The sequence below is a fragment of the Zosterops lateralis genome (assembly GCF_965231275.1).
Source record: "Zosterops lateralis genome assembly, chromosome: 2".
NCBI classification, from domain to species: Eukaryota; Metazoa; Chordata; class Aves; order Passeriformes; family Zosteropidae; genus Zosterops; species Zosterops lateralis.
Window position 1 is genome coordinate 84196801 of NC_139763.1, and position 26981 is coordinate 84223781.

The following is a 26981-nucleotide window of genomic DNA, read 5'->3' on the forward strand; positions in this document are numbered from 1 at the left end:
CTACCCTCTTCCTTCACACAAGGTCTGCACTGTATTTCAGAACAACCTGTACCCTGGTAGTTACTGATGCAGCTAACAGGTCACAGATGTGCACCTTTTTCCACTGACCCCCAATTCAAACAATTCACCTTTTTTATATTCTGACCACAAGCAAACCTGAGTTGCTCTCTGAGGGCACCGTCCCACACTGAAAGCCTCAGTGGTAGGAAGGCAACATTTTAGTAAATGTGTACGAAACTCCCCAGATCTGGGTGTGTGGATTACATACTCTATAATAGGTTCTGGAGTTTTTTAAATTCATGCTTTGAGAAAGAAATTTTAAATCTACTGACCTGTACTGCTCAGCTTATGATACCCTGGCCTCCAGGACAAGCCTCAGATCATTGTGACGAGGAAAGTTCCACTTCTATCAATTCTTCCTGTGTCTAATTACAGAAGATGGTCTCAGCAAACTGTTCATGGTTTTTCCAGCACTACCTTCTGCTGGAAGATTAGGGAAGATAATTATAATTTTTGGGGACATAATTATGCTTCTTGCCCAGTTATAAACAGTACAAGTTTATTGCCATGAATATTTTGAAAAACTAGAAGATGGTGAAATATCACATTAGGTCAGGAAGGAGGAGACACCCTGTTACTGGAACACTGAGGCTGTCCATGATGCCAGCCCGGGGAAGAGGCTGCATGGATCACATCAGCCAAGATTCACAGTGCTGCACTTCCTGCAATACAATATGCACGTATGAAATACATTTGGTATTTTATTAAGTAAACAAAGCAATTATCAGTGCACATTTTAAGCAGCAAAAAGAAAAGAACCTCAGACTTTCATACCGTAACAAAAGTTCTGTGGAAGCTGCATTTTATTTGAAAATCCACCCATTTTTGCTAACATACATTTTAATATTTTAAACAAAAATAGAATCTGCAGAGACAATGCAGCAAGTATGCTTAATTCATGTACAGAATTGCTTTCGTATCATTGACTATCCTTCTGAAGGCCCCACTCCACCCAAAAGTTATGATGTATTTACACAAAGCACCGATCAACAGCGCTACTTTAATTCCTCGTGAACTAAATACCCACTAGACATATGTAAGGAAGCTACTTCCCCTTTTTTACTTTTAAAAGGTACATGATCATAAACATGGCACGAGCCAAATGAAAAGGCTTTCCCCCCCCAACACACAACACCTCTTTTTTTTTTTTTTTACAGAAAAGAAGGAAAGTCTTAAAAGTGAAAGCAATTCCTCACATTCATCTTGGAAAGGCCTTATAATGTCAAATGTAAAAATAATGACATGCCAAGCACAAAGCAATAAAGTTCCTTCCCAATGCACTAATGCTGAATTAAAAATGTAGTGCTTCTTCTAGTCAGTTAACTGTTCCCTTGCAAAATCCTAGGCACAGAATTGACTATAAGGATTAATGCGTTTTACAGCTCTTCCCTAATTCCCATATATACTGAGAATTCATTAGATTCAGACCTTTAAAATATTTAGTGCTCTGTATGTCAGCTGAAAAGCATTCTGAATCAGATTCATTCTTTGTGGATAAAAATCAGACATACTGTATACATCCATACTCATTTTCATAAGGAGGTTTTTTTTTGATACAATATTAATGTTAAATTGATAATCATAAATAAATACAAACAATAATACATAAGGAATGTCTACTGCAAACTGAATATATAATTTTTAAAAAAAGTTAATTTCCATTACTGCTGTGCCTACATTTGTGAGGACTGAAGAAAAGGTAACTGCAGAATTAAGAGTTAGGATTTGACCCTCCCCTGCCCAGAGTCTTGTTTTGAGTTACGGTAAAGGACACATCTCCAATCCAGCCAGCAATTCCAAACACCAATATCAATTTCCAGAATGAAGGCTTCTCTTCATACGTTACCAATTAAGGATATTCTTAGAAGCTGAGAGTATTGACGTGTTAGTCACCAGGACAAGAATAGATCTTGGTCTTAATTCATGGCAATTCTTGGCTTTGTGTTGTGTACTGATGTCTTCTGATGGAGGTGTCCCAGCTTCCTTCATTGGTCTTCATCAATTCACTGCATCACTTAATGGAAGAGGAGAGTTTGACAGACTGAAGTTCATTTTTTTCCTGGAAGTGGGAGTTTACTGCTGAGCACATCTTTTTGGAAACGTTCCTTTCTCTTCCATCTAACACAGTTACATAAACTGAATCTGGAAAGATGAAAAACCCTGGGGTTAACATGCAACAGAAGTAGCACTTCACCCGAAACCCTTTTTCTTCAAAAATCTCCATTCTTCTGATGCCCAAGCTACCCCGTGATCTGAGGTTTCAAACAGAAATAAAATATTTTTAAGAATCAGGGCCAGGAAACACCAAAAGCCATCAGGATGTTCTTCCAGCAACACCAGCCTCTGGAATAGCTCTGCATTAAAAATAACCTAGTTATCCTTGCAGTATTGTCACCAGTGGCAGCATAACACAGACCAACACCGTTATGAAGAGAGCTCAGGGTCATTTTTCATGTTGAACCAGAGGAAGTGCATGAAGAAAAGCAGCTGCTGTGTGCAATAAGCCTACTCTCTCTTTATACTGTGAATTCTTGAATTTCTTTTTCATGTTTTCACTCATTTTACTATTCAATTCCCACCTGCCCCTGACTGGTCAAAAACAACACAACTCCTCCACTGCACGTCTACCACCACGGATCCCTGGCACGAGTGAAACAAACATCTCCTCCTGCACAAAGGGAGCTCTGCCCAAGCACTGCCAGCAGCACTCAGGGCTCTGCTGCCAACGGGGAACTCTGAACATCTTCCTGATGAGATGGTAAATACCAGGGGGCACCAGTTCCTTCTCTCTAACTGCAGCAAGTACCACAGGAGCTGTTTCTATTTCCAATAGACTGAGGCAAAAACACTCAATCAGCTTCTAAACTGCTGAAGTTAAACACACAGAGTTTCCAAGTCACTTCCACAGTGCTTCCAACTCAACAAGATTTGATTTTATTTCTTTCAGAAACAGTTCTAGCCATGTTAACAAAACTTTTAGAATTAGAACCTTTTTGTTTTCATATCACAAACACCAGCATCTCCCCAGAATAATGGACAATACCTAAGTTGTTCTACAAGAAATCCTGGAGAGAGAGCTCTGCAAAGGGATCCTTTCCTGAGGCTCTGTGAGGACTCTGACTGGAAGGGCTGGATGCTGCAGACAGCTAGTAAGAAAGACGACAGAGAAAGGGAAAGAAAAAGAAAACAAGGTCTCAGAATGACAGAATATGAAAGCTGAACGTGTAATGAAAGGACAAGGGGAGGTTAAAAGGCAAACTTGGCAGAAGTCAACTATTAAAACAAGGTGTTTGGTCATATGGAAAACAAAGTCTCTTCAATGGTTGGTGTAATGCAGAAACAAGCTGGACATGACCCTCCAGAAAGGAAATGCCAGTGACATTTGCCAAATAAGCAGATAACCTCACACTTTCACAGCAGTTTTCTTCAAAAGAAGATACAAAACATTCAGCCTGACTCCTGTGAAACAGGTTAGTCTTCTCCCTGCTTTACTGGGAAAACTACAGCCTGGCAGGGAGAGATGATGCTGGGGTCTGGCCAGAGCATGGCAGCTTTCCAGATGGTTTCTCCAGAAGGAATAGCTCTCAGCATTCTTTTCTTGTCAAAATAGGATGCATATAAAAAGAAGCTGATAGCAGAGAATAGATAATTCTCAATTTGGGACCTAGAAGGAGAACATGGGATATATTCTGTGAGTAGGAGAAAAAAGGAAAAAAAAAAAGGAAATGAGAATTTCAACTGCTTCTGTGGCTGTTTTAGGTGAGAACTGAAGGCTGTGACTGATAGTCTGTACACTGATAAAAATTGCATCCTACAGTCATGTAGTTAAAGCACCACACCACGAACTCAGCCATATAAAGCACATAATTTAGAGGTGGGTAATATTGGCATTCCAACTGCTGCTGCTGCTGGGAAGGACCAATAATCTCCAGGCTGTACTTGCAGGAGTATCTGCTATTTGTTGATTTATTTCTCCTTCTGTGTTAATACTTTTCCCATTATAAATGGTGTTTTATTAAATCCTGTTTGCCCTCCCCCTGGGTAGAACATGCATGTTTTTGCAGTTACAAATCAAAGTCACCGTCCTCCAATTTGGGTTCCTCACTGGAACAGTTTGTTCAGAACCAGTCACTTTCACTCTGTCCCCATGGCAAAAATACTGCATGAAGACCTTTTCCTTTGGAAATGCCAGGCACCTGCCAACCTACACATGACAGGGAATTTGCTCATGGGAATTGCTTGCAGAAATGCTCAGAGTGTAAATATGGCCATTGCACATTTACATTTTTCAGGAGTGTCTATTTCAGAAACCACATGAGCAGAAGGACTTCCTTCAGGATCAGTATGTGCTTGATCTGCATTGGAATCTTCATCTCCTCCCAAAACCCTGCTCCCAGTGGGACACTCAGATCCAGTCACCATAAATAAATCATGGAAAAGTCATGAGACAGAATGGGAAATGCTTGAGAAGCAGTTTCAGGATGTCAGAATTTCCCCTCTTAAACTTGGTTCTTCCTTTTGGACAGCCATAGGCAAACTAGTGATATGGTCCAATAGAGTCCTAACCTCAGCAAGGAATGCCTGCTGCCACTTGATTTCATTCTTCCTCTTCATGGTCAAATGCCTTGAAGTCACATACTAAAACTTCTATCAGACTGAGCTGGCAAATCTCCAAGCCAAATCAAGTCCAAAGTAATCCCAGTTGGAAAGCAGTGTGGAAGACTGGTAGGCTGGAGTCACTTGTGCAACATCAGCACATAACCAGACACATGGGGAATTTCAGGAAGCCTGTTCAGGTTAAAATCTGAGGAAAAAACCTGACAGTGCTATTACCTAGATGCCATAATTAAATTCAGACAACACACATCTTGCAGTAAATACACATTTTTAACAATTGAATTTATTAAAAAGGAGGCCTAAAAAAATACATGGAAAGTGTAGTTAAGACAATTTCCTACATTGCACTTCTCCAGATTTTACAAACAGATCTGAAATCAGGACTGCTCTTAGCAGCTTCTAAGGAGAAGCATTTAAAACAACAGCCCTGGCCACTGGTTTCTCTAGTGCTGATCTAACTGGAGCTGTGGATTTAGTGCCCTTACTGTCTAGAGCTGGTGTGATGTGAAATGCATTGCACTGCACTGCTTAGACAGCTTAGTCACACCTCCAGCACTGCCTCCAACAAAGCCAAAGCTCGCTGGAGTCACAGTAAAACCTAAGAACCCATTCCATAAGCGAGCATTGGGCTGACTGCCATCATTAGCTACATTCTGGTTGCCCATGAAACAGGTCTGTCAAGCTGTTTTAGCATGTATTCTAGCAGTAATGTGCCAAAGCATCTCTAAGGTCTCCTTTCTGCCGTAAGTCTGTCCTGAACTCCATACCTTGTTCTTACAGTTTTAAACACCCCTCAAAACCATCACCCTCCCCCCAGCCAAAAAACAACCACAAAACACACCCACCAAACCAACTTACTGATCTGCACATTAACCTATTCTCCATCACCCAGGTGATCACTCCTGCTACTTGCCGTGCACAACTGGCCCTGCTAACTGCAGCATAACAATTTACAGAGATGTTGGCAGTAGGTGGAGTCATTTCTTTATCCTATTTTAAGTTGTAAATTTTGCCCTACCTTGTGATGGGCAGACACATTCCAGCCCCTGTACATCAGTCAGATGTGGCTTGTCTGGAACATTCTGCTGTACTGTATCACATCTGCTGTGAACCACTGATCAGCCTGCCCCCTCCTCACACACACTTCCCCCTCAGCAGCTACAATGTCATCAAACAATTCCAGCCATTCTCACTGTTCTGGGTAGCACAACGTCATAGTGTGCAGTGGGTAATGCCCACTATTTTATCATGATGAACACTTATTTTCTTTCTCAGGCAGGAAAAAACTGCAAGATAAATATTTTCAAATAAAAATTACACACTCTTCAAAACTATTAATGCCTTCTGCACTCAGATTTTCAAAGAAGTGACTGTTCTAGTTTCATTCTCAATTATTTCCAATTATTTTGCCCTTAAAAACCAAACTACCCTTGTTTTTGACCGCAATAATTAGGAAAAAAGCTGTGAGCATGTAAAGAGAACACTTGGAAGAGAAACAAAATAGGTATGTCTAGAGAGAGAAAAATCTTATTAATTAAGACTAATCCTTGAGTGTATCAAATTATGAACAACAGTTTAATTTATACAGAAACTACACAATGTTAAGATGCCTATTTTCCCAGTGTGTTCTCAACTCACAACAATTTGGCAACAACTTCATATTTGTCATCATGTTTTTAAATACCTTCAGCTTTCTTTACTGTAGACAACACCCAAGATCTATCAGGAGACTGGAGGTGATATTATCTGGTGCTTTAAAAGTAAATATGAAAAACAATTTAGTTTTTGGCAGTGATGATGCCATGGACAAAACCAGTATTAGAATAATGGCGTTTACAGTGATCCATGTGGGGCAGTTTGAGCTGTGTGCCTTTCAGATAACCATTATTTGTTCTTTAAGATTTGTTTACTGACCCCAAGTACACATTTCTATTTCTTTTACTTCCCTTTTTCTATTTCTGTCACAACAAAAGCATTAACTAAACTTAAACTATGAAATACAACTCTCAGGAGAGTTTAAAGACTCAGCATACAGTAAATTCAGTGTGATAGAAGTGTAACTCTCCTCTGTGGCTATACAGTAAACTCTGCTGTGTATGGGGAAGCTCTCATGTGCAGCCCTTGTTTCATTGAAAATGCTTTACTGATGTCAGGCTTTTGAAAACTCAACACCTTCCAGCAACACAGACTGTCTCAGGGAAAACCTTCCTTGGGCACAGCAAATGCTGACTCAAAGGGTGTGTTTTCAATGAAATTAATTCTCACAGGAGCCAAACACTGTCAGATAAGAGAATAAATATAGCTCCACACACCTCACTTGTGACTAATTCCTCTTTCTCTTGTTCTGACAGCCAGTTGGGATTCAACCTAGGCCACGCCTTGCAATGTCAAATGAAGCAGAAAGGCTCACTGAGCTATTCAGACCCATCTACCTGTTCATAACTGAATCAGGCAGGTTTGTTTTTATTTTCTAAGGATCACTTCAATTTTTTTTTAATGTAGAGAAAACTCCTATCCTTGAGGATCCTTTCACTTGGTCAATATTTTAAAACTGTCATAAAAACTATTCGTCTTCCTGAAATGGTATAAAACCCATATGAAAAATACCAAATCCCCTAAGTGACAGTGAAGGTGCAAAGCAGCTCTCAGAAATCCAAGAAAAAGCCAGCTGAGAACTGCATTTCTAGCTAAAGCAATCAAACAGCATCCCTTTCAGATAAAGCATTTAAAAGAAGATATTTAGAAATAAAACCTATCCACAAGGCTGTATTTTGAAGAAGACAATGGGCATACAGCTCACTGGCAGCACACAACAGAACATTTCTTATTAAAGGATCAGATTGAGGCACTGGAAAATGCTTGAGGCTTTTTTTAGTTCCAGCTTACTGCTGAATTCTCTTCCCTCCACAGTCTGCAGTTACACCAACCTCTACCCAGGTGAATGCTTTTAAACAGTCACCTGTTGAGACAGAGCTCTTTATAGCAAGATCAAAATACAGGCACAATAGATTTCATTTTTCTAATAGAAGTCTGAAGTACAGTCAACTTTGAAAAAGAAACATCTGATAGGTGAGTAAAACCACACTTAATCCTGGAGCTTCACTCTGCCAGCCAAACTTGGCTCTGCCTCTAACTGCAGTTTACAAACACAAAGTCTTAATGATCTCAAAATTTTCCAAAAATAGCATGAACATGGTCAGGGTTATCCATCCCCATTCCTCCTACTTTTTAAGATGTTTTTCCTATCATAAAAAAAGCCCCTCTCTGAAGATGCCTATTGGGTTATAAAAGTGAGTTCAGATGGAAATTTCCCAGGGAGGGATATTTGTAGAACAAACAATAAAACAACCCAATAACAGGTATGTATTTAACTCCAGTATTGATGCAGTCAGTTCAGAGTGGCCTTTTGATTACCTAACCTCCTGGAATGAGTGTGCCAATCTGGACACAGCACATCCCGAGAAACAGGTGACCAGGGGATTTAAGGAGCACTCCATCTAAGGCAGCACTTAACAGGGAAAGGCCAGGTAGATCAGGATTGCTATTGCACATCCTCACTACGCTGCAAATGCAGTCTCCTGCAGAACCATGGAGGAGCACAAAACCCACTGGAGGCTACCACAGTTAAAACCAGATGGATGTGCCATGTGCCTCCCACTGAGGTGGTCAGGACCAACAGCTGGGTCATGGGTTGAGGTTTCACCAAGTTTGATTCCACAATTTTTTCAAACCCATCTAATGCAGCCATGGACATAAAAAGCTAAACACACCCTGTTTGGGCACTGCAAAATGCTGTAATACAAGCAAACACCTTGCACTTGGGTACTTTATATAGCAGGGGAAAGAATAGTGACACATATGCTTAGGAAAAAGCTGTAATAGCCAATCTCACAAAGCCACATTCTGAGGGTAAAGCTGCATGGAACATGACTTTGGGGAAAAAGCTCATCTTCAGTAAAGAGCACAGACATCAGGTTTTCCTATTCTTTGTCATTGTCATATTCCCAGAAAAACAGTGCCTGAAAAAAACCTACCCCCTTTGCTTTAGTAACACAAACTTGCTGCTGTCAACATGGATACAAGCAGATAGTAAGCAAGCCTCCCATGAACCACTAGGGCTCATGCAATAATTTGCCCAGCACAAATAAGATATATTAATTATATCTATGTATAAAATTAACATATTAAATATACCTCTGAAAAAACCTGCCTCGTGTAATTCATTCCCAGCACCAATAATTGAATATACACACCTGTGCTCCTGGTACAGGGCCAAAGGGGTTTGGTGGTCTCATGACTGGCTGACTGTATATCAAAGTTGGCTGTGTCATTACTGGTATGCCTCCCATCTGTGATGGCTGAAAAATCCCAGAGAACATCAAATCACACACAGCATTAATGCATTGCAAGTACTTAAGGAGATAAATGAAAATGGCAAATGGGTGAAAAGTCTTGGTCATATTTGAGATATGCCACCATGTGAGATCCTTTTACAATATTCTGCAAATAAAGGTTACCAGAAACAAACATTAGAGCCTTTCCAAGGAATTTTCTCAATAGCAACTGATCCCATTCAATCTCTTGCTGCAAAGATGTGAAGCACTGAAACACTTGTTACACAAGTATTTTTGCTGGTCCTTCTGCTCCCAAACAGGTCTAACAGCACTTCCCCGAGTGCCTCTGAAAGCACAAGCACAGTTTTGCAGACAGCAGGGCAGTGCTGACAGAGTTCAGGACAAAATGGAAAACTGGGAGCTGTACGTGCAATTAACGTTAAGTCAATATGCAATCAGAGTCAAAGTGTTACCAACACTCCAGCTGAGCCAAATTCCGAGTTCAATGTGCATTGATGGCCTTACAAGCCACGTTATATTTATCACAGATGCTGATCTCTGGCACTGCTTTTGGCATTCCCTTCAGGCTTGGGTTGACAGCCAGCAGCAGTCCTACTGAAGCAAGCCCCGTTCCAAGAAGCTTTTCCATGACTAATCCTGGTGGTGGTGGTACTCCCCTATCTGCCAAGCAGCTGTTTGGGCCACCACAGGGTGAACCCATTCAATAAACTGATCCTAATGAAAACACCCTATAAAAAAATATAAGAACAACTGAACAACTGTTGATCCAAGACACTGGAAGCAGCAGTCAGGGAATGCCCAGGCACAGTGCTGTGGCACTAAGCAAGCTGCCTGTCCCAGCACCTTCACAATATATGGGAGCACAAGGGAAAAGCCTGCACTTAGAGAGGATCATCCTCAGAACTCTGGTCCCCACTACTGCTTTTATGAAACAGTAAAATGTTTTACAGCAAGGGTTGTAAATTGAGTCAACAATTCAGAGATTCCTCATGTTAAATGTCCTGAGTAAGGCCTGAATGAGCCAGGGCAGGTTTCAGGATGTGCTACAAGACCCCACTGGTCATTTGTAATGGCCCACCTCACCTGCCTGCTCAGATACTGCACATGTTTGAACAAGCAGCAGCAACTCAGGGTAACAGTTACAGCTCCTTCATTCCACTTTCCATTTCACATTGGCATTTAAATCCCACAATTAAACATAACACAGCAACGTAACCTAACAAGCAAGATCACTTCTTGTACAGTACATATGTTATACTTCGCTGCTGCTGACTCAAAATAACTACGAAAATGCTACTGGTATCATAAGAACAAAGTTGTGTAGATCAAGTTTAAATCCACATTAATGTGAGTTTAACCATAACAGCTTTGATCAAGAATATGGGAGTTCATGGATGGGTAACGGTATATGATACACTCCCAAGAGGCCCTCAAGAACACAGTTGGCCACTTCTGCAGTTCACTTACTGAGTGTATACAAGGTGTAAGTCATTAAAATAATTTGGTTATATGATGAAATGTGTAATTTTATTTTCCTTTAATCTGTGAGACATTTAATAGAATAACTGTTTGAAGGAAGTTTTCTTGCCTTTTATGCACCCAGAAAAGATGTGCTGCATATTAAAAAGAGCTAAGGCATATAATTTCAGGAATATTTAAAACTTTAAGGTAACAAAAAAATTCAGAGCAAAAAGCAGGAAGGCCAGGTTTATGTCAAAAGCCTTGAGGCACTGGTGTGTCACTAACAGACCCAGTTCTTAACCAAAACCACACCATATTGCAGTGTCACAAACTTGCACTTTTGTAGCATTAATCATCACAGATACTTGCTCTCAACCTCAGCAGAAGGTATTTAAGGAAGGTTTCACTTCATCAAGAAAACATTTCTGTTCTGAAGGCAGTTATTTATATTGACATGATAAACTTACTTCTATGATACACTTATTTCTATGCCAATAAAGACCACTAAGGATAGACATTGTGTTAATTTTCATTGAATCACAGAATGGTTTGGGTTGGAAGGGACCTTAAACATGATGTAATTCCATTTTAAGAAGTTTATGAATAAAACAAGTGAGATAAGGAAGGGCAAACAATTTCAGACGAATAGCATGTAAGTGGTTCAGAAAACCAGAAGTTAATAATTTTGGTGAGGAATAAATGAATGGGAATTGAAATTCAGTCTTCAGGAGAATAATTCAGGAAAACAAGAGCTACCAAACTATAAGTAATCAAATAATATCCAGCATCTGCCTGTTTGGAGTTGTAGGAATTCCACTCACCATCACATAGCCCATCATTCCTGTTGGCGTTGTGGCAGGATAGGCCATTACAGGGGGTGCCTGGAGTGACAAACAATGGTAAACTAAGAGGAGAAGAGAGAAGCTGCAAACTCTAAGACATTGCTTTCTAAGGATCAACTGCAGCACTCAGCTTGTTATGAACATAGCAAAGAATAAATAGGATTTGCAGTCTGGTGTTAAGATTGTATCCTAATTCTTTCAGATGGAGTACAATACCTACGCTCAAGTTTCTGGGCCATCTTGGCAAATATCTAATAATGTATTTGTTTTTATCATGTCAGGATTCTGGCTGTTTGAACTAAACAGCAAGTACCACTCCCTCAACATCCTGTTTAGAGAACACAGTACAAGACTGTGAGAAAATACTCATGAAGTAGAAGTACTTTTTTAATTTCTTGAAGTATATACTTATATTTCCATATCAAAAGTAACGGTAACACAAGAAGTCTTAAGAGAGAATTTGGAAGATTGAAAGACCAAATTACCATGGCTTCTGCTGACACTTTAAAGGAATTCTCTTTAGCCAAGATGGACACACTATGGGATTCTCCTAGCAGGCTTTGATATAAGTTAGACTCTCACAGGAATAGCCAGTTTGCAGTCCCTCTCCCTCACTCACTCCATTCACTGCATTTGAATATGCTAAAAGTCCTCTTAGTACTTGGCAGATACATTTATATTATCCTGATGTGCTTACTGTACTTCTGTGAAAGAACAGTACAATTGCTGTCAACAGACAAAACCCAGGTGAACTTATGTTTTATAAATGGCTTGGCAATATATATGCAGAAAAACAGCTGATAACTCTTAGAAATATAAATAAAGACAGTTCTTCATCTGTTGGCCATATTCTTTATTCTACAGTTTATTACCCACTTTCTAAATTAGCATTAACTATCATAAGGACAGAAAGTTGGATTTTTTTTTTCATACTAGACTGGTGCTTACAGATATTCAGATAGCTTGCTGTCTATCCACTCCACCTCCTGTTAGTCTTCCCTTTTAGAAAAAAAACCCAGTAATTTTCATGCTTTTGCTGTAGGGATTTCTATTCAAGACAAACAACATAAGCATTTCTTGGTACACAGACATTACTGCTACAGAAAAGAGGCAAATGATAAACTATTAATCATACTGGATTAATAAAAGCAGATAAATTGCTTCATCAAGAATAGGGCATCAGGAAAGCTGCTTCTGAATTCAGTTCTAAGGTATCAGCTGCTTTTTCTTATATAGTAGAGCCAGTGCAGCTGGCATTTCAATTGCCATGAGAACAGATAGAAAATCATCTGGACAGTGTATTTGCCATATATTTCACACAGCAGGCAAAGCTATCTTGAGAATTACAGCTTTTTTTTGTTTTGTTTGTGTACACACACCTACACAAACATGCTGAGTTTGTGAGTTTGCATTGTTGAGTGCTTAAACATGGATCTACCACCCTTTAGTTACAGTTACCCTGGAATAAAAACAGAATACAAGGGGAAAAGACCAATATTACTGTTGTCATAAAGAAAAAAATCCTTTGAAACAAAAGCCTGCATTCCTCAGACAGCAAGCGCAGGTTATTTCTTCCCCTCTGTAAACTATCTGCATTAATTTTCTTTTTTTCACATGAGCATTCATGACATATTGGTCTCTCCCCACTTAAAAAAATCAAAAAAAATTAAGATCTACCATAAATGTGGATCAAGTGCCACGTATAACAGAAGCCTGTGAGGTTTCATGCAGTTATTCAAACACAATATTTTTATCTTCATTCAGAATTCACCAAATGCATTAAAGGCAGCACAGACACACACCCCAGCTCTCTGGCAGCAGATGGTACAGTTTAAAGCAAGGAAAAATAATCTTGGTATTTCCCATGCCATCATTCGATTCAAGAGCCTGCACACCACCTATGAAGTTTGTGTATGCTAGGAAAAGCTCAATTTTGGGCACACCAAAGATTTTCAAATGAGAAATGTGTAAATAGCGAGGAGGTTATGAGATTCTGCAACAGCAGTGGTTAATATCAGCATGCCAGTCGATTGCAAAAAGGCTGTGGGTTGTTTCACTTACGTATTGTGGAAAATGCATGCCATTCTGTATTTCCCAGGGAGAACAATTACATAATGCAATAACACTGGATTAGAAGCAAATACTTACACAACAGAATATACACAGATAGCATTTTAGTTCACAAATACATTAGATGTTTATTCCAACACATTCTTGTAATTCAAGTCATTCACTGAGACAACACACCTGTGATACTGTCATTGGTATTAGGTTTGACATTGGTTGGCACAGTCCATTTATTTGGTATATGCCTTTTTCACCAAAGATTTTCAAAAGCATATTTATTTAGCAAGCAGCAGCAATTCCACAATAAATGGACCAGCAGAGGAAAACAAAGCGCTTTTTTCCCTCCTCATATTATTTCTTGTTCAAGCTTTTTATGTTTACAGAACAGTTTCACAGGAAGTGTCTCAACAGTATCTCTCAATAATAAAATCTGTTAAACGTAATGACTTATCATCACAAGATGTAGATATAAGACATGAGTTATTAAACAGTTTCAAGCACACAGGTCAACTCAAACCACCAGTCATTAATGCAGGTAAGTAGTTACAATTTCCTCAATATCTACACACCCTCCAGTAAGATCCACAAATGTATTTCTCCCTAAATAAATGCCGTGAGTTGATAAGGGACATCTGGTGGGGAAGACGTGGCAGATCCAGGGAGACAAGTTCTGTCTTTCCAGATCCACAACACTGCCTTACTACACTGTGTATTCAACCTCTCCCAGTCAGAGCCAGATGCAATAAATCCTTGGGGGCAGTTTGTTACCTGTTCTATCCAGGTACAGCTCTTCAGGTCATTGGTGAAAGGGTGAGTAGGATTCACATGCAAAAATGTTCTGTGAACATTGTGAAAACTACTTCTGTAAAGCCTTAACATATATTTAAAAGCCCTCTCCCTACACTACTACCCCAAAACCCTTGCCAATACTACCTGTTAAAATATACATGAACTTGCTTATCAAAGCTGACATGGATTAAAAGCAACTGCACACACTGGGGCAGGAAAGCAGTAGTTATGTACATTAAGAAAGCTGTAGCCACAGACACCTCTGCAAGTATCAGTGGGGCCAGTTCCTACTCCCAGAGCAGGCCAAGTTATAACATAATGATGTGTGACCTATAAGTGCACCCAAAGGACACTTTCACACTTCTACTTTTCTAGACTGCAAAGTGCCTCCTGACTCCTTGGAATTCAGAGGATTATGTCAAACTCATAGAATGGTTTGAGTTGGAAAGTACTTTGATGATCACCTACTTTCAACTCCCCTGCTGTGGCCAGGGACACCTTCAACTAGACCAGGCTGCTCAAAGCCCCATCTAGCCTGGCCTTGAACACTTCCAGAGACTGGGGCATCCACAGCTTCTCTGGGAAACTTGTGCCAGTGCCTCACCACCCTTACAGTAAAGAATTTCTTTTTAGTATCTAATCTAAACCTGACCTCTGTCAGTTCACAGCCATTGTCCCTTGTCCTGTCTCCACACGCACTTGAAAAAGTCCATTGAGTGAAACCCAGAAACCCCTCCCTCCCATGAGAGAGGCTGCTCAAACACTACTGAAGTTTGTGCCAAACCTGCACATCACATCACAGACTCTTTACTAGAATCAATAGCCAAGAAAAACAAATCCCAGCAGTACACAGCTTCAACTGACCACTTCTTCAATTTTCTATTACCTTTTTACTGCAACTATAGACCATTTTCAAAATCATCCATTATACATCACCCTGCAGATCTAAATTGCGGGGAACTCACTATTTTAAAATGAGTGTTTGCTTACCAACGTTGGAGCGTTCCACGCAGTTGTAGGTGCAATCTTGGGTTGCCAGTTGGAACCACCTGTTAGTTTCTTTTCACCTGGCTGAGTCCAGTTTACATCACTTCAAATAAATTTTTTAAAAATTGTTAGAAAACATTGGACTTTCTTATAAAACTTTCTCAGGTAAACACCATTTCCACTTGGGAATGAGGCTTCTTTTATGAATGAAGCTCATTTAGCAAAGGGGTTGATAAAAATTTTCAAGACAATATGTTTTGGCTTGGAAAAGTAAGAGAAAATGTTCAGCATGAGCCCCCTCAGCATCTCAGTCAAGTTGCCCAGAACAGGTAAGTTAGTGCATCTGACTCAGCTCAAGACATTTGAGTTAGATTTCAAGACAGCATATTAGATTTCTGAATGATTTCAGAGTTGGTACAGATGGTCCCAATCAACTTGAAATTTGCCAATCTCATTTCTCAACTTTGCTGCCAGAGCAGATGTTCACTACCCTCGAATACACACACTCTGCTTCAGAATTCACCTGTCTCAAGGTCAGCCTCGAGATCGAGGTTGCAGTTTCACAATCTTTAAAACCACTCTGCTCACACTCAGATCCACATTGAGTATTTAAGGAGTGCTATGACTACCGGCAACAACTACAGAGAAACATTTCTATGAACTAGTTTTTTTAATATACCTAAAGTCTGAAAGAAATCAGAGACAGGAGACCTTGCCTGCTGCAATCACTGTCACTGCTCCTCAGTCTAAAGTCACCTTCCAAGAGCTCTCAACAATTTATTACACTTTGTACAAATACAATCCCACATGTGCTCTGGAGGCTAACATTATGCAGGTGTGGACAGGTTTCAACACGTACATTCATGAAAATTTACTGTGCTCAACTTCTGATTAAGTATACTCACTTTTTAGTAGTTCCATTTCCAATGCCCAAATCTGTCACAAGAGAGAAAAGAGACTACTGAAATTCTGTTTGTTTAAAAGAAATCAGTAAGTATTTACATGTTAGTGGTCCCATACTTACTGCCTACGAGATTGGCTAAAGATGAATCCAGATCATCTGACACTAGTTTATTAGGCGGTACTTTGGCAACGGGAAGACTCTGGTTTTGAGAGGCCACTGTTGGTTTTAGGAGACCACCTAGTTCATCAAAGCCTTGGAATGAGAAACATGAGTGATTTGAATCACAGGCCTCCAACAAATGTCGTGACATTCAATTAAACAGACAGCAAGGTCAATACAATGGCTAAAATACAAAATTTAACCTGGTGATGCTACTCTATACAAGAAGGACAAAACTTATTATGCCTCTTGATAAAAAAGATATTTACTGTGGAAATAAGATTTTACTTCAGTGGTTTAACCTATGGGACAATTTTACATGGAATGGATTCATAGTAACTGTAAAGCAGTCAAAACATAAAACAAAGAAAAAATATATAAGGTGTTTGTTTCAATCTTACAAAAGCCTGTATTTGCTTTTAGCAAATCACTGGCTTAAAAAAAAAAAAATCTGACATCAAGAATCTAATGCAAAAGATCAGAAAATATCTACTTTTCAGATGCTCAAAAGAACAGAAAGAGCACTGACTTCCATCTAAATTAACTGTGTATAAACTGATCATTTTCTGAAGCAGTCTTAACGCCAAAAGAGGAGGCAAAGGAGTGCCAAAACCGTGTTGTAGATACATAAAATGAAGATGAAATTTTACATCTTCCAACCACACTCTACAAATACACACTTAATTTCAGCTGACAGCATATAAAAATGAAGGCTGTTCACTGTGTGAGGTTTTAATGTACAAAATATTTAATTGAGGGAAATCAGTGTAAACATTTCAGCAGAGTATAGAAATAGTCTGTAAAGAAAAAGTATTTGATTAATGCTGTTATTGACCTTTTAAAATCAGCTTTCTTTTCTTCATCTGAAACTCTGTCCCAGTAGTGTAAGTAAATATATATTAAGAGATTTATACCTCAAGAATAAAATAAATTAAAGGAAAGGACATACGTCATTTATTTTAGCAAGTGTCTTACCACCAGAATCTGGGACAACATTAGAAGATTTATTTCCAAACACAGACTCAAAGTCAACATTAAGGCCAGCTGATGGCTGTGGCTGAGCAACAGGAGATGGAGTGAACCCTATGGGGAAAAAAAGGAAGAAATTGTATGTTTTGACACAGCATTTCCCACAAATCCACCTTTATGCAAGACAAGCGAAATACATATTTCAGCACTACAGAAAGACTAGGAACACCTCAAAAGTCCAGATTACACTCTGACACTGAGCAGTTTATTTGGTCTTTATTTGAAGTTACTCCTCTAAAGGAAGATTTTTTGTCTCAAAAACTGAACAAACAGGCCATAAAAGTTGCTCTGTAACTGCTTAAACTCTGGAGACCATCCTTATTCTTTTACCATATGCTTACAATAAAATTATTGAGGAAAAAGTCACCACGCTTCTCCAGGAAAAGAAGCTAGCTAGTGCGGAATCTGTTTCAGGATTATTTGAAGATTATTCCTCCATGTTTTATATTAATCCAGAAATTCTCTTACATACAACTGGAGTAAGATCCAAACCATTCCAAGGTGCCTGAACTAGTAATGCCTTGGATTAGACACTCTTAATACTAATAATTTTCATAGCTCTTACTCATTTGTGGACACACATTTTGCAGTTGACCATGTTTTGCAGTCAAATTTCTAGAAATTATGGCAAGATATGGGGAAGTACAGTCACATTTCAACTCCTAGTGCTGTCTAAACTTACTTCATTTGTCTTCCATATATCTGCAGTGTTCTACAAATACACAATTATTTTTCAACACTGAAAATTTATTGCAGCATGAAGCACTGCATATGATGTTCAGCAGCATTAAGTTGATAGTTCAGTAATAAAGAAGGTAATAGCCATTTATTTGTAGTATATTTTTTATGCTATACATGATCACACACAAGCATATGCATCACCTTGATATTCAGGCAGTAACAGAAGTAATTATTGCTTTATATGAAAAGCACCAAAAAAAAAAGAAACCAAACAGCAATGCCACCTTGAAAATTAGCTCTTCTGATTTCTAACAAAGTATGATGACATGGAGAAATGAAAGGATCATAACTACTTCGGCAGTAAAACATTGCCGTGAGTAGAAAAAACTGACAAAAAGCACTTCTTGGATTTCATTTTGCTTGCTGGGACAGGACCTCATTTCAATCTTACTGTTGTTCTGAAATAAGTCACATTTCACCTAAAAAAATTAGTAACTACAGGATGCTATTCTTAAACAAAACTTCACAGAAAAAAACCCCAAATTTGGGTTACCTGTTTCTTTTTGTCTTAAGGAACATAAGACTCCTAACTCCATCACTAAAATTTAGACAACGTAGCTTTCATTAAAAATAAATCAAAGTAAACTGCATACAGCAAAACATGGGAAGCAGTAATGTGGGAAAAGAGAGTAAATAATCAACAAACCAAAATGAGTATCTTTACAGCATGTATACCATCAAGTTGTAACAAGCCATTTCAGAGACTCTGAACTGCAGATAGGAATTCCTTTGATGGGATGTCCTGCAACTCTTAAAACCGTGCCTGTACCAATAGAAAACTTGACTTACAATAGCTCATATTTTGCTTTAGCAATCAGCCTCAACCAAAACAAGCTGAGTTTCCTGCTCTCACATTTTAGAAGTCTGAAGTTTTATGAAACTAAGAAGATGAGACTATCTCTAAGAAAAAATAAACAAGACTCCTTTGAATCAGCCCCTTAAAAGATCAAATCCTACTCTTGATATCAACTACCAACTCAGGGCATTTTGTTTAACAGGGATATTTTGAGAGGTGCAAAGGTTTGTATTTTTAATGGAGCTTCTTTGAGCATCAAGACTTGACAGAAACTAATCCTGCTTTTTAAATGAGGAACAAAGGGGACAGAGAAATTTGCAGTATTTAACCTTTTGTTAAATGACACTCACTGATTTTTATGAAAAGATACAAAACCAAATTGGGACTTTATAGGGCTTTTAAAAACAAAGCCTTCCACAAACCATTTACTGAGGGTATTCCTAAGCCTTGCACTGCAGCAATGTTTACACACCGGCTCAACCTGGTTTGGACATGTCACAGCCCAAAGTCTCTCTAGCAACTATCAGGACAGTGTTGCAGAATCAGCACCAGTATGGGGTTACTACACAAATGTGACACTGCTGCACAGATGATTAGCTAGTATTTTAATGCAGCAGAGACATCTTTCTTCTGTTCTGTTGCAAAGCTTAACACTAGTTTAGTGCACTGTTTATAAGAGTAATATATCAACAAAATTGTCATAAGCAGCACGAACATCCCAATCCCTCTATCTTAAAAACAATGAGGTAGAGCAAGATGATAAGCTGATACTTATAAACATGCAGGTCTTTTGTGCGGTATGTAGCAACAAGTAAACTACAAGAGATCCTGAAATGGAGAGATACTCATTCTGTGTTCAGACTAAATAATCCTTAGTTTGGCACAAACTGAAAAAATGCATACCATTCGTGACCACATACCTGGCACAAGCACATGAATAATAGTTGGAGCCACTACAACAAGGCACATCGTGGTCAGGAACATGCCTACTAGATCTAGGCACACAACACATTGAAACTTCTGTGTGTGTGGCAGGGCTGCATCCCATTACCTACCTCCAAATAGACCAGCTACAGAAGAAGGCTCATTGCGGAAATGAGAAGCATTAGGATAAGCTTGAGGACCACAAAAAGAATCTGATAAGGAGTATCACACAAGAGAGAAAGCCAGGAAAGGAGAAGAGGGAGAGTTACAGAAAGAGAACCAAGATACACTGTTTATTTGCTATTCAAAATTTTAATTTCACATCGGTCTATAAATCCACATATATAGTCTAATAACATAGAACCAATGGAATGAAATCAATACACATCAGACAGACAGTAAGAAACAAGTTTACACAATCTCTAACACAAAAGAGGAAAGCATGGTTTCAAAGGAACAGCTAAATTAGGATAATTTTTTTTTTCAATCAAATGCCATGTTTTACACCCTTGAAGGAAATGAGTGTAAAAGTTTCAAGGCATTTTTCTTATACCTGAAGTATATTCATATTTGGTTGCCACAAAGGGATTTAGTTGAGTAAATGGATTGTAATGATCTAAAGAACCAGAAAAAGTTATTTTAAATCCACATTCACATTATCGTAGCGTCTTGATCGTGCTACAGCTAAAACTGCATCTACATGTCCCATGTCAATCTGTCAGGAGGCCACCCTCAGGTTCTACATACATCCTTAGAGCATGAGACACTGGAAGGGAATGTAATGTATCAATGCCATCCCTTTCCAGTGACTTCAGAGCTGTCATGTGATAAATACTACAAACACCAGCAAGCTGGTGATAAATGTGATAAATACTACAAAGGCCACAAAATCCCACCAGGGTCCTTGTTCACAGCTCTGCATTGCTGCAACTTTTTGTGTGACTGCAGAACAAGTTAGACAGAAGAAACTAATCTGACTAAATAACCACCTGGCTAAAAGCCCAGCTGTATTTCAAATAATCATTCTACATTTACATGAACCATAAAAACTCAGTTGAAGCATGGAAAAGACAGATTGTCACATAGCAGAACCAACTAAAAGTATTTAATATGTATTTAAAGATATATTTTTCTTGTTTGCTTTGTTTTACCAATTAATACAGACAGCCTAGTAAACTAGTTAGTTAAGCTGACAAAGCATAGATAGTATGAATATCTTCAGAGATAATCCCTTTGTTTTACATCTGTTAATAAGTACCAGAGGTATTAAAAAACCCTCTTTGTTCTAATAGTCTGTATTTTTCTTTGATCAATTCTAGTGGGGTTCAACCAGCATAAATACAGCCTGTAGTGTACAATTGTCTTTAAACTTGCTTTGTTTAACATGTGATTAAGTCATTTTTCATCTACGAAAACAAACTGAATCTTCATATTGAAAAATAATTAAATTACTATAGAGCTGCGCCAACACAAATGTTGTAAGGACTTCTAGAGAGACAGCCATGCTGAGCCATCTCCAAACTAAGAGATGAACAGTTTTTAACAGTTGAGTTATTAGTTTATTGCCCCATGAGTAAACAGTCTGAGTAGATTATGCATCAATATGTGCGTGGCTTTCAGCTTTGTTAATGACAACATGATCGGGGCAAATCATTCACTATCAAAAAAAGAAATCAGATTGGACTCCTTGGTTTAAGAAGAGAATTTCCACCTGAGGAAGAAAGTAACAGAATTTTTTTTTCCTTCTCACACATATGCAGCATTTTACCATAAAATTCCCAAGTACAAGAGACTGTAAAACTGCACTCAAGTGACTACTCTAACTGTAACTGTTTCTTTACATCAGTTTAGGATTCTATCTAGGCAGCCAAGCAAGGATTTTAACATCATTTTTATTGTACAGCTAGTAAATCAAATTCTACCATAGCACAAAACCAGCCCCAAATGATCAGCTTTTAGTTTCTGAAAGGCTGTAAAAATATACTTTAGAAACTAAAATAATGTTAAAATTATTAGGAAATAGGAAATTAGTTTAAAATGGTACTTTACCAACAAACATTTCATGTGTGGGTGTCCTACTGGTGAAAGTAGATACATCAGAAGACACAGACAGATGAGCAGCATCGTTAGTTTTTGTAAGGAAAGGATTTAGGTTTGGAATGGCATCATCAACACTATCAACAGTAGCAGAAAAAGGATCTGTTCAATTCCAGAGAGCAAGAGAAAGAAGAAAAGGGAGACGGATTTAGTTTTCTCCTGACACCTCTAAACTTGGGACGGCCTAGCTAATTATTTCATTTTCAAGTTGTCCAGAACTGCAGATACTAGCTACTAATTGCCTTTTTCTATTTTTAAATTAATAACACCATCTTATAAACTGTGCTTCTTCCTGAGTGTTTTAGACTGAAAGTAACTGTGTTTTTCCTCTTTAAACACAATCACGTTTTGTTTCTCACAGTCGTGTCTTGTTATTTGCAACCAAGTCTCTGGAGCAGAGGATGCCTGTCAGCACTCCAGAAGCTAAGGTGCTATGAGAGGATTCAATGTAGTAACATCCCCAAGACAACTTTAAAAATCTGAACAAAACCAACTCAGCTGAACTTCTCTTTCTCCAAACTCTGTTCATGGATTTTTCTGTTACTGAGCATCATGAAATTTTCAAGAGCTATGATCATACCAAGGTAGCATACAGGACACACGCACTTTCCTTGCTACCTGGGGCATCAGGAACAAAGCAGCTTGCTGTGGATTTGCTGTTACCTGCAGGCAAGCAAAGGACTGCTCTGCTTATACAGAGAGCAGACACTAAGCAATAATGAGGAAAATGTTCCTCAGTAAAAGAACTGTCAGACTGCATCTGAATGAAGGAAACACGGATCTATATAAGTGACTTCCCAAGGCACACAGTTTCAAGGTTTCCTGAGAACTGATGCAATTGCCAAGCTCAAGTACTCCTGAAATTCAGAATCTAACAGATAAACTGGATAGAGAAGGCAGCTACAATACTTGTTGACTGAAGGAGCTGTAGTTTAGCTGTCTGGCTTCAGAGCCCATGAACCCTTGATGGAAAATTCAAGAACTCACTAGGTGAAATCAGAAAGGGTTGTATCTAGTCCTACTTATGCCGGTGCCTAAACTGCAGCTTACTCTTCTAGACAAAGCCACTACAGAGAAATTTCTGAATGACAATTATAGGAAAGATGTCTCAAATACTTCAGTTCTTGGCCTTGTTTGTTTAACCTGGCCATTTTATGCATTTATCCAAAACTCTTGTGAATACTATCATACTCCATGAAGCAGTCTTGAAGTGTAAATTATTTTCTCTCCCTGAATCTGGCCTTCTGATTCTTAGCTATAAGTCTTCATAATGTACTCAGCTGTACAATAATCCTAATGGAAACAAATTTTTAAAATTATAACTACATTATTCTTTGCAGGCTTAATGCATGCTTTGATTTGCTGCAAGCTCTAGATACGTTATTAGGTAAGACCTGACTTTTCCCCGAATTGCTTGGCTATGTTGCAAGAATGAGTGAAATACCTTAAAAGACATTTTCCTAAATCATTCAGTCAGGAAAATGACAGTGTCCAATGCTGAATAAAAGATAAGCAGAATAAGCTGATATTTGTAATATATAAGAGGAAAACAAAATTACATATTGTCCTATGTATGTTTTATATACTGGACATGCCAATCAGCCTGAAACTGAGCCCTTGTTTCAGCTACTCCTTAAAACCACTTTCTGCCTTGAATGCCATTTTACAAGATATAGAACAAACAAATCTGACAATAAAAATGGGGCAGATCATCCATTAATCAATTATTTCTTCCTTTTTCTGATGCTGCCTCACATTCTGCTGATTTTATTGGTTCTCTTTATATATATATTGTATAAGAGGAAAAAATTCAAACAGATGGGTCAAAATGTTCATTTTCAAACTGATACATTTATTTTGCTTCTGAAGTTTAGGTACAAATTGATAGCTGGCAAATCCACCAGACAAAGCTGCAATGGTCTCCAAAGAACCCAAATAAATAGTGCAGATAAAAAATGGAAGAAATTAAGAAGCACAAGGTTTTAACTGTATTTGTCTGAATCTACTGTCCACTAAAATCATTTGACATATGCACTCATCCAGAAAATAACCAAAACCTACTTTCTCTTCCCAATTCCCAAGGCTGTTTATGGAGCTTCTTGTGTTTTGACTAGTTTGACAATATAATGCAATTTTAGATTATCAAGATTTGCTCAGAAATGTAGCCTGTTCTCAATTCTCTGCTTGTCTGCCCCATCCTAACTCTAGCCAGCACGTCCAATCTTGTCCAAGTTTCAGAACTTGCAAATGCCAGTAACAAAAGTAACGGAAAATTAATTGGGCTTGGGTAATTTATTTATTTCTGGCATATTCAACTTTTAAAAAATGCTGTCAATTCTGATAGCAACACCTCAGTGTTTCTAAAGCCCAATTTCATCCTTGAATACACATGGCATCTGTTTGTGTCAATGGAATCACTCTGCACCTGCATGCTATCATTAGGCATTAATGATTTAGGTGCATTTAAAAAGAGTAGTTTGAATTTTGCAAATTTCTACGTTTAAGTTATCCAATTAGAAATATTTTTTCTGAAAAAACAGTGACAAAGGATTTTCAGTGGCATCTTTTACAGTCTGAAATAGACAAACTGAAAACATACAACCACAGAACCCATTCCTCAGGAGTTTAACCTTGTTAGCGTTAACATTTTTGGAAGTACAAAACTAAAGGCAGCAACCCAAATATAATGCTTCTGTAACAAGGTATTGGTTCATTACACACCTAAGAGCTTCTGCACAAAATTTTTAACAGTAACTGATTTTAGCTGATTTGATACCCTTCTCAAAGCCACCATAAACACCAAATAGAAACATCATCATGTCAGAAAATTACCTAAGGGAGGGATGCTGTGCAGTGGTTAGAGCACAGGACTGGAAATAGTTCAGGTTCCACTCTTGGCTCTGCCACTGACTTGCCGTATGACTTCAGACAAGTCAGTTAATTGCTCAGATTTCCCCATCTGTAAAATGTGGAAAGCACTTCTTATCTACCTCACCTGTGTGAAGTGAGTGTAAAGCTGAAGAGCTGGGGTTTTTTTGATCAAAGGTAATACAAAAAATGGTAATCCCAGAGTTTTAGCCTAAAATTTTAGCAGACAATCCAAAATCTTCACAGTTAATTAAGGCTTATAAGTATTTAGAAATGTGTCAAGTAAGCAGATATATTAATGACTGTTACTGAAGACTCATAGCACGAGCAACACAACATTGAACAAACACAGACTTTCAGACTCAACTTTCAGGTTAATAAAGAAATGCTAAATTGTGATGTGACCTTTCAGAGGCAGATAGTTCCCCTTTTATCTCTCATCCACAAAACAAACAGGACAAGCTGAAACAGAAGGTATTTTGCAGAAAGCAGTCAAGATGAGCCAAACAATTTTTCTCCATTTCTAAACTCTAAGCCTATGATAGCACTGAAATTTGTATGCCTAACTCCATACACTCCTCACTAAATCTTTCTCCAAAGAGGCTTTGCTCAGCAAAGCCAAAGAACAAGTAAATTACTCATTTATTTTAGAAGCTGCCACGTAGTAGTGCCTTCCTCATTCGAAATTGTGTTATTTCCCTACAAATAAATGTCAGAAGGTATACAAAACAAAGTACACAGCAAAAAGTGAATAGGAAAGTGGAATACATATACAGCTTATTCTGAAGATACATTAGATAGCTGGAAAGATGTTAAGAAGAGCTATAGCTCATAAACAGAAATAGGGAAGTAAAAATTTAGAACAGGGTTGTTCTGATGCCTATGAAACTTCCTGAAGCAGCAATTCCCAATTTTTCGCATCATAAAAGAAAGCATTTTTGCAAGCATCTAGTTAAGAAAAAAATAATCTGGAAATAGCCACATAGTTCAGGAGTTTACTATTTTATTAAGTGTCATTTATGTTGAAAAATAAAGACACAACCTCCCTCTCTCTCTGTTATAAAGCTTTTTAATCCTCCACAAGTATAACCAATAATTATATTGGCAATATAATATTGCATCTGAATTATTCTGGAATATTACAAAGCAGTCAAGAACTTTGAGTAAACACCAAAACGCTCCAGCACTCAAACCAATCTTGAAGGAAAATTCATGACTTTCTAGAACTCTCTTGCTTGACCCCTTGGTTTGAGGACTTGACTGTACCAATAAGATCATCTCAACTCATTCAGTCCATCCCAGAAACTCAGCAGAATGAAAATTGGGTGTTCCGGAGTAGATTTCAGAGGGAAGAATATAAATTTTGTCTCTTCATCTAAGAGATCCAACCACAGCTTTTTGCTAATTTGCTGTTGTAGTTAAATGAAATATAGCAGAGAATTTATAAAGAGAAGCCTTTTTATTATTTCAATAACTAACTCTGGCCTTTCTTTCTATGCACAGTTGTCACAAGTGCCTCCCATGAGGCCTCATCCAAGTTCTGCAGTATCATCACCAGTAAATTTGATTTAACATTAGACAAAATTTAGAATATGCATTAAAACAATTTTCCATTCAGGTTCCTGTGTTTGCAGCACAGTCTACTCAGACATCTTCACTGAACTGACTTCTCAACAGCTAAGTTTCTGCAGCTGGCTACATGAATCTTGAAGAGAGCAGTTACGAGGCTGACAGAGATGGTTGACAATTAAAGTAACTTTGCTAATAAGAAGACATATCTAAATAATTTAGAATCACCACACACTGCTACGTTATTTTAATCTACACACAGATTTTACTTTTTCTGATCCTTTTATTCACTTGTAATGTTGTATTAAGATCTCTCTTTAAGAAAGAAATAGCCCCCAGACTAGGGGCAACATGTACAGGAACATGGCCATAGCAATGAAAACCTTAATCCAACTCAGAATTCTTACCTCCCCAGGTACTTCCTACTTGTGGAGCAGCAGATATGGGATGTACAGACGGATGAAAAGTTGGCTGCAAATCAAGCAGATCATTTGGCAGCTTTGAAGTGCTACAAAGATAAATTAATACAACTGTTTGAACTACATCACAGTTTTCAATATAGGCAAATGCTAGCCACTGTCAACAGTAATGAAAGCTTTGTTACAAAATGGTTATTGCAAAATGGATAGAACTGAGCCAAAATCAGAAGGGCTGGTGAGCTCCATGTTTTCAGTTCTGTAAAGAAGTGCTCATTTAGCAAGATAAGTTTTATGTTA

The 26981-nt window shown here is 38.3% G+C and overlaps 1 protein-coding gene across 3 annotated transcripts in view; it reads right to left on the bottom strand.

Moving 5' to 3' along the window:
• Positions 1-605: 605 nt before the first annotated feature.
• The window catches only part of PICALM (phosphatidylinositol binding clathrin assembly protein), a 66237-nt gene continuing 39861 nt past the window's right edge, over positions 606-26981 (bottom strand). The window contains exons 12-21 of one of the 3 annotated variants that reach the window (XM_083885258.1): positions 26673-26773; positions 17217-17324; positions 16203-16334; positions 16084-16114; positions 15182-15281; positions 13397-13420; positions 11315-11374; positions 8931-9035; positions 3104-3206; positions 606-2202 (exon numbers count right to left, since the gene is read on the bottom strand). In XM_083885258.1, coding sequence (XP_083741384.1) covers positions 3114-3206; positions 8931-9035; positions 11315-11374; positions 13397-13420; positions 15182-15281; positions 16084-16114; positions 16203-16334; positions 17217-17324; positions 26673-26773 — 754 coding nt within the window. In that variant the 3' untranslated portion in view covers positions 606-2202; positions 3104-3113. The remainder of the gene's footprint in view (positions 2203-3103; positions 3207-8930; positions 9036-11314; positions 11375-13396; positions 13421-15181; positions 15282-16083; positions 16115-16202; positions 16335-17216; positions 17325-26672; positions 26774-26981) is intronic. The other 2 variants (XM_083885256.1, XM_083885257.1) reach the window with 2 other exon arrangements.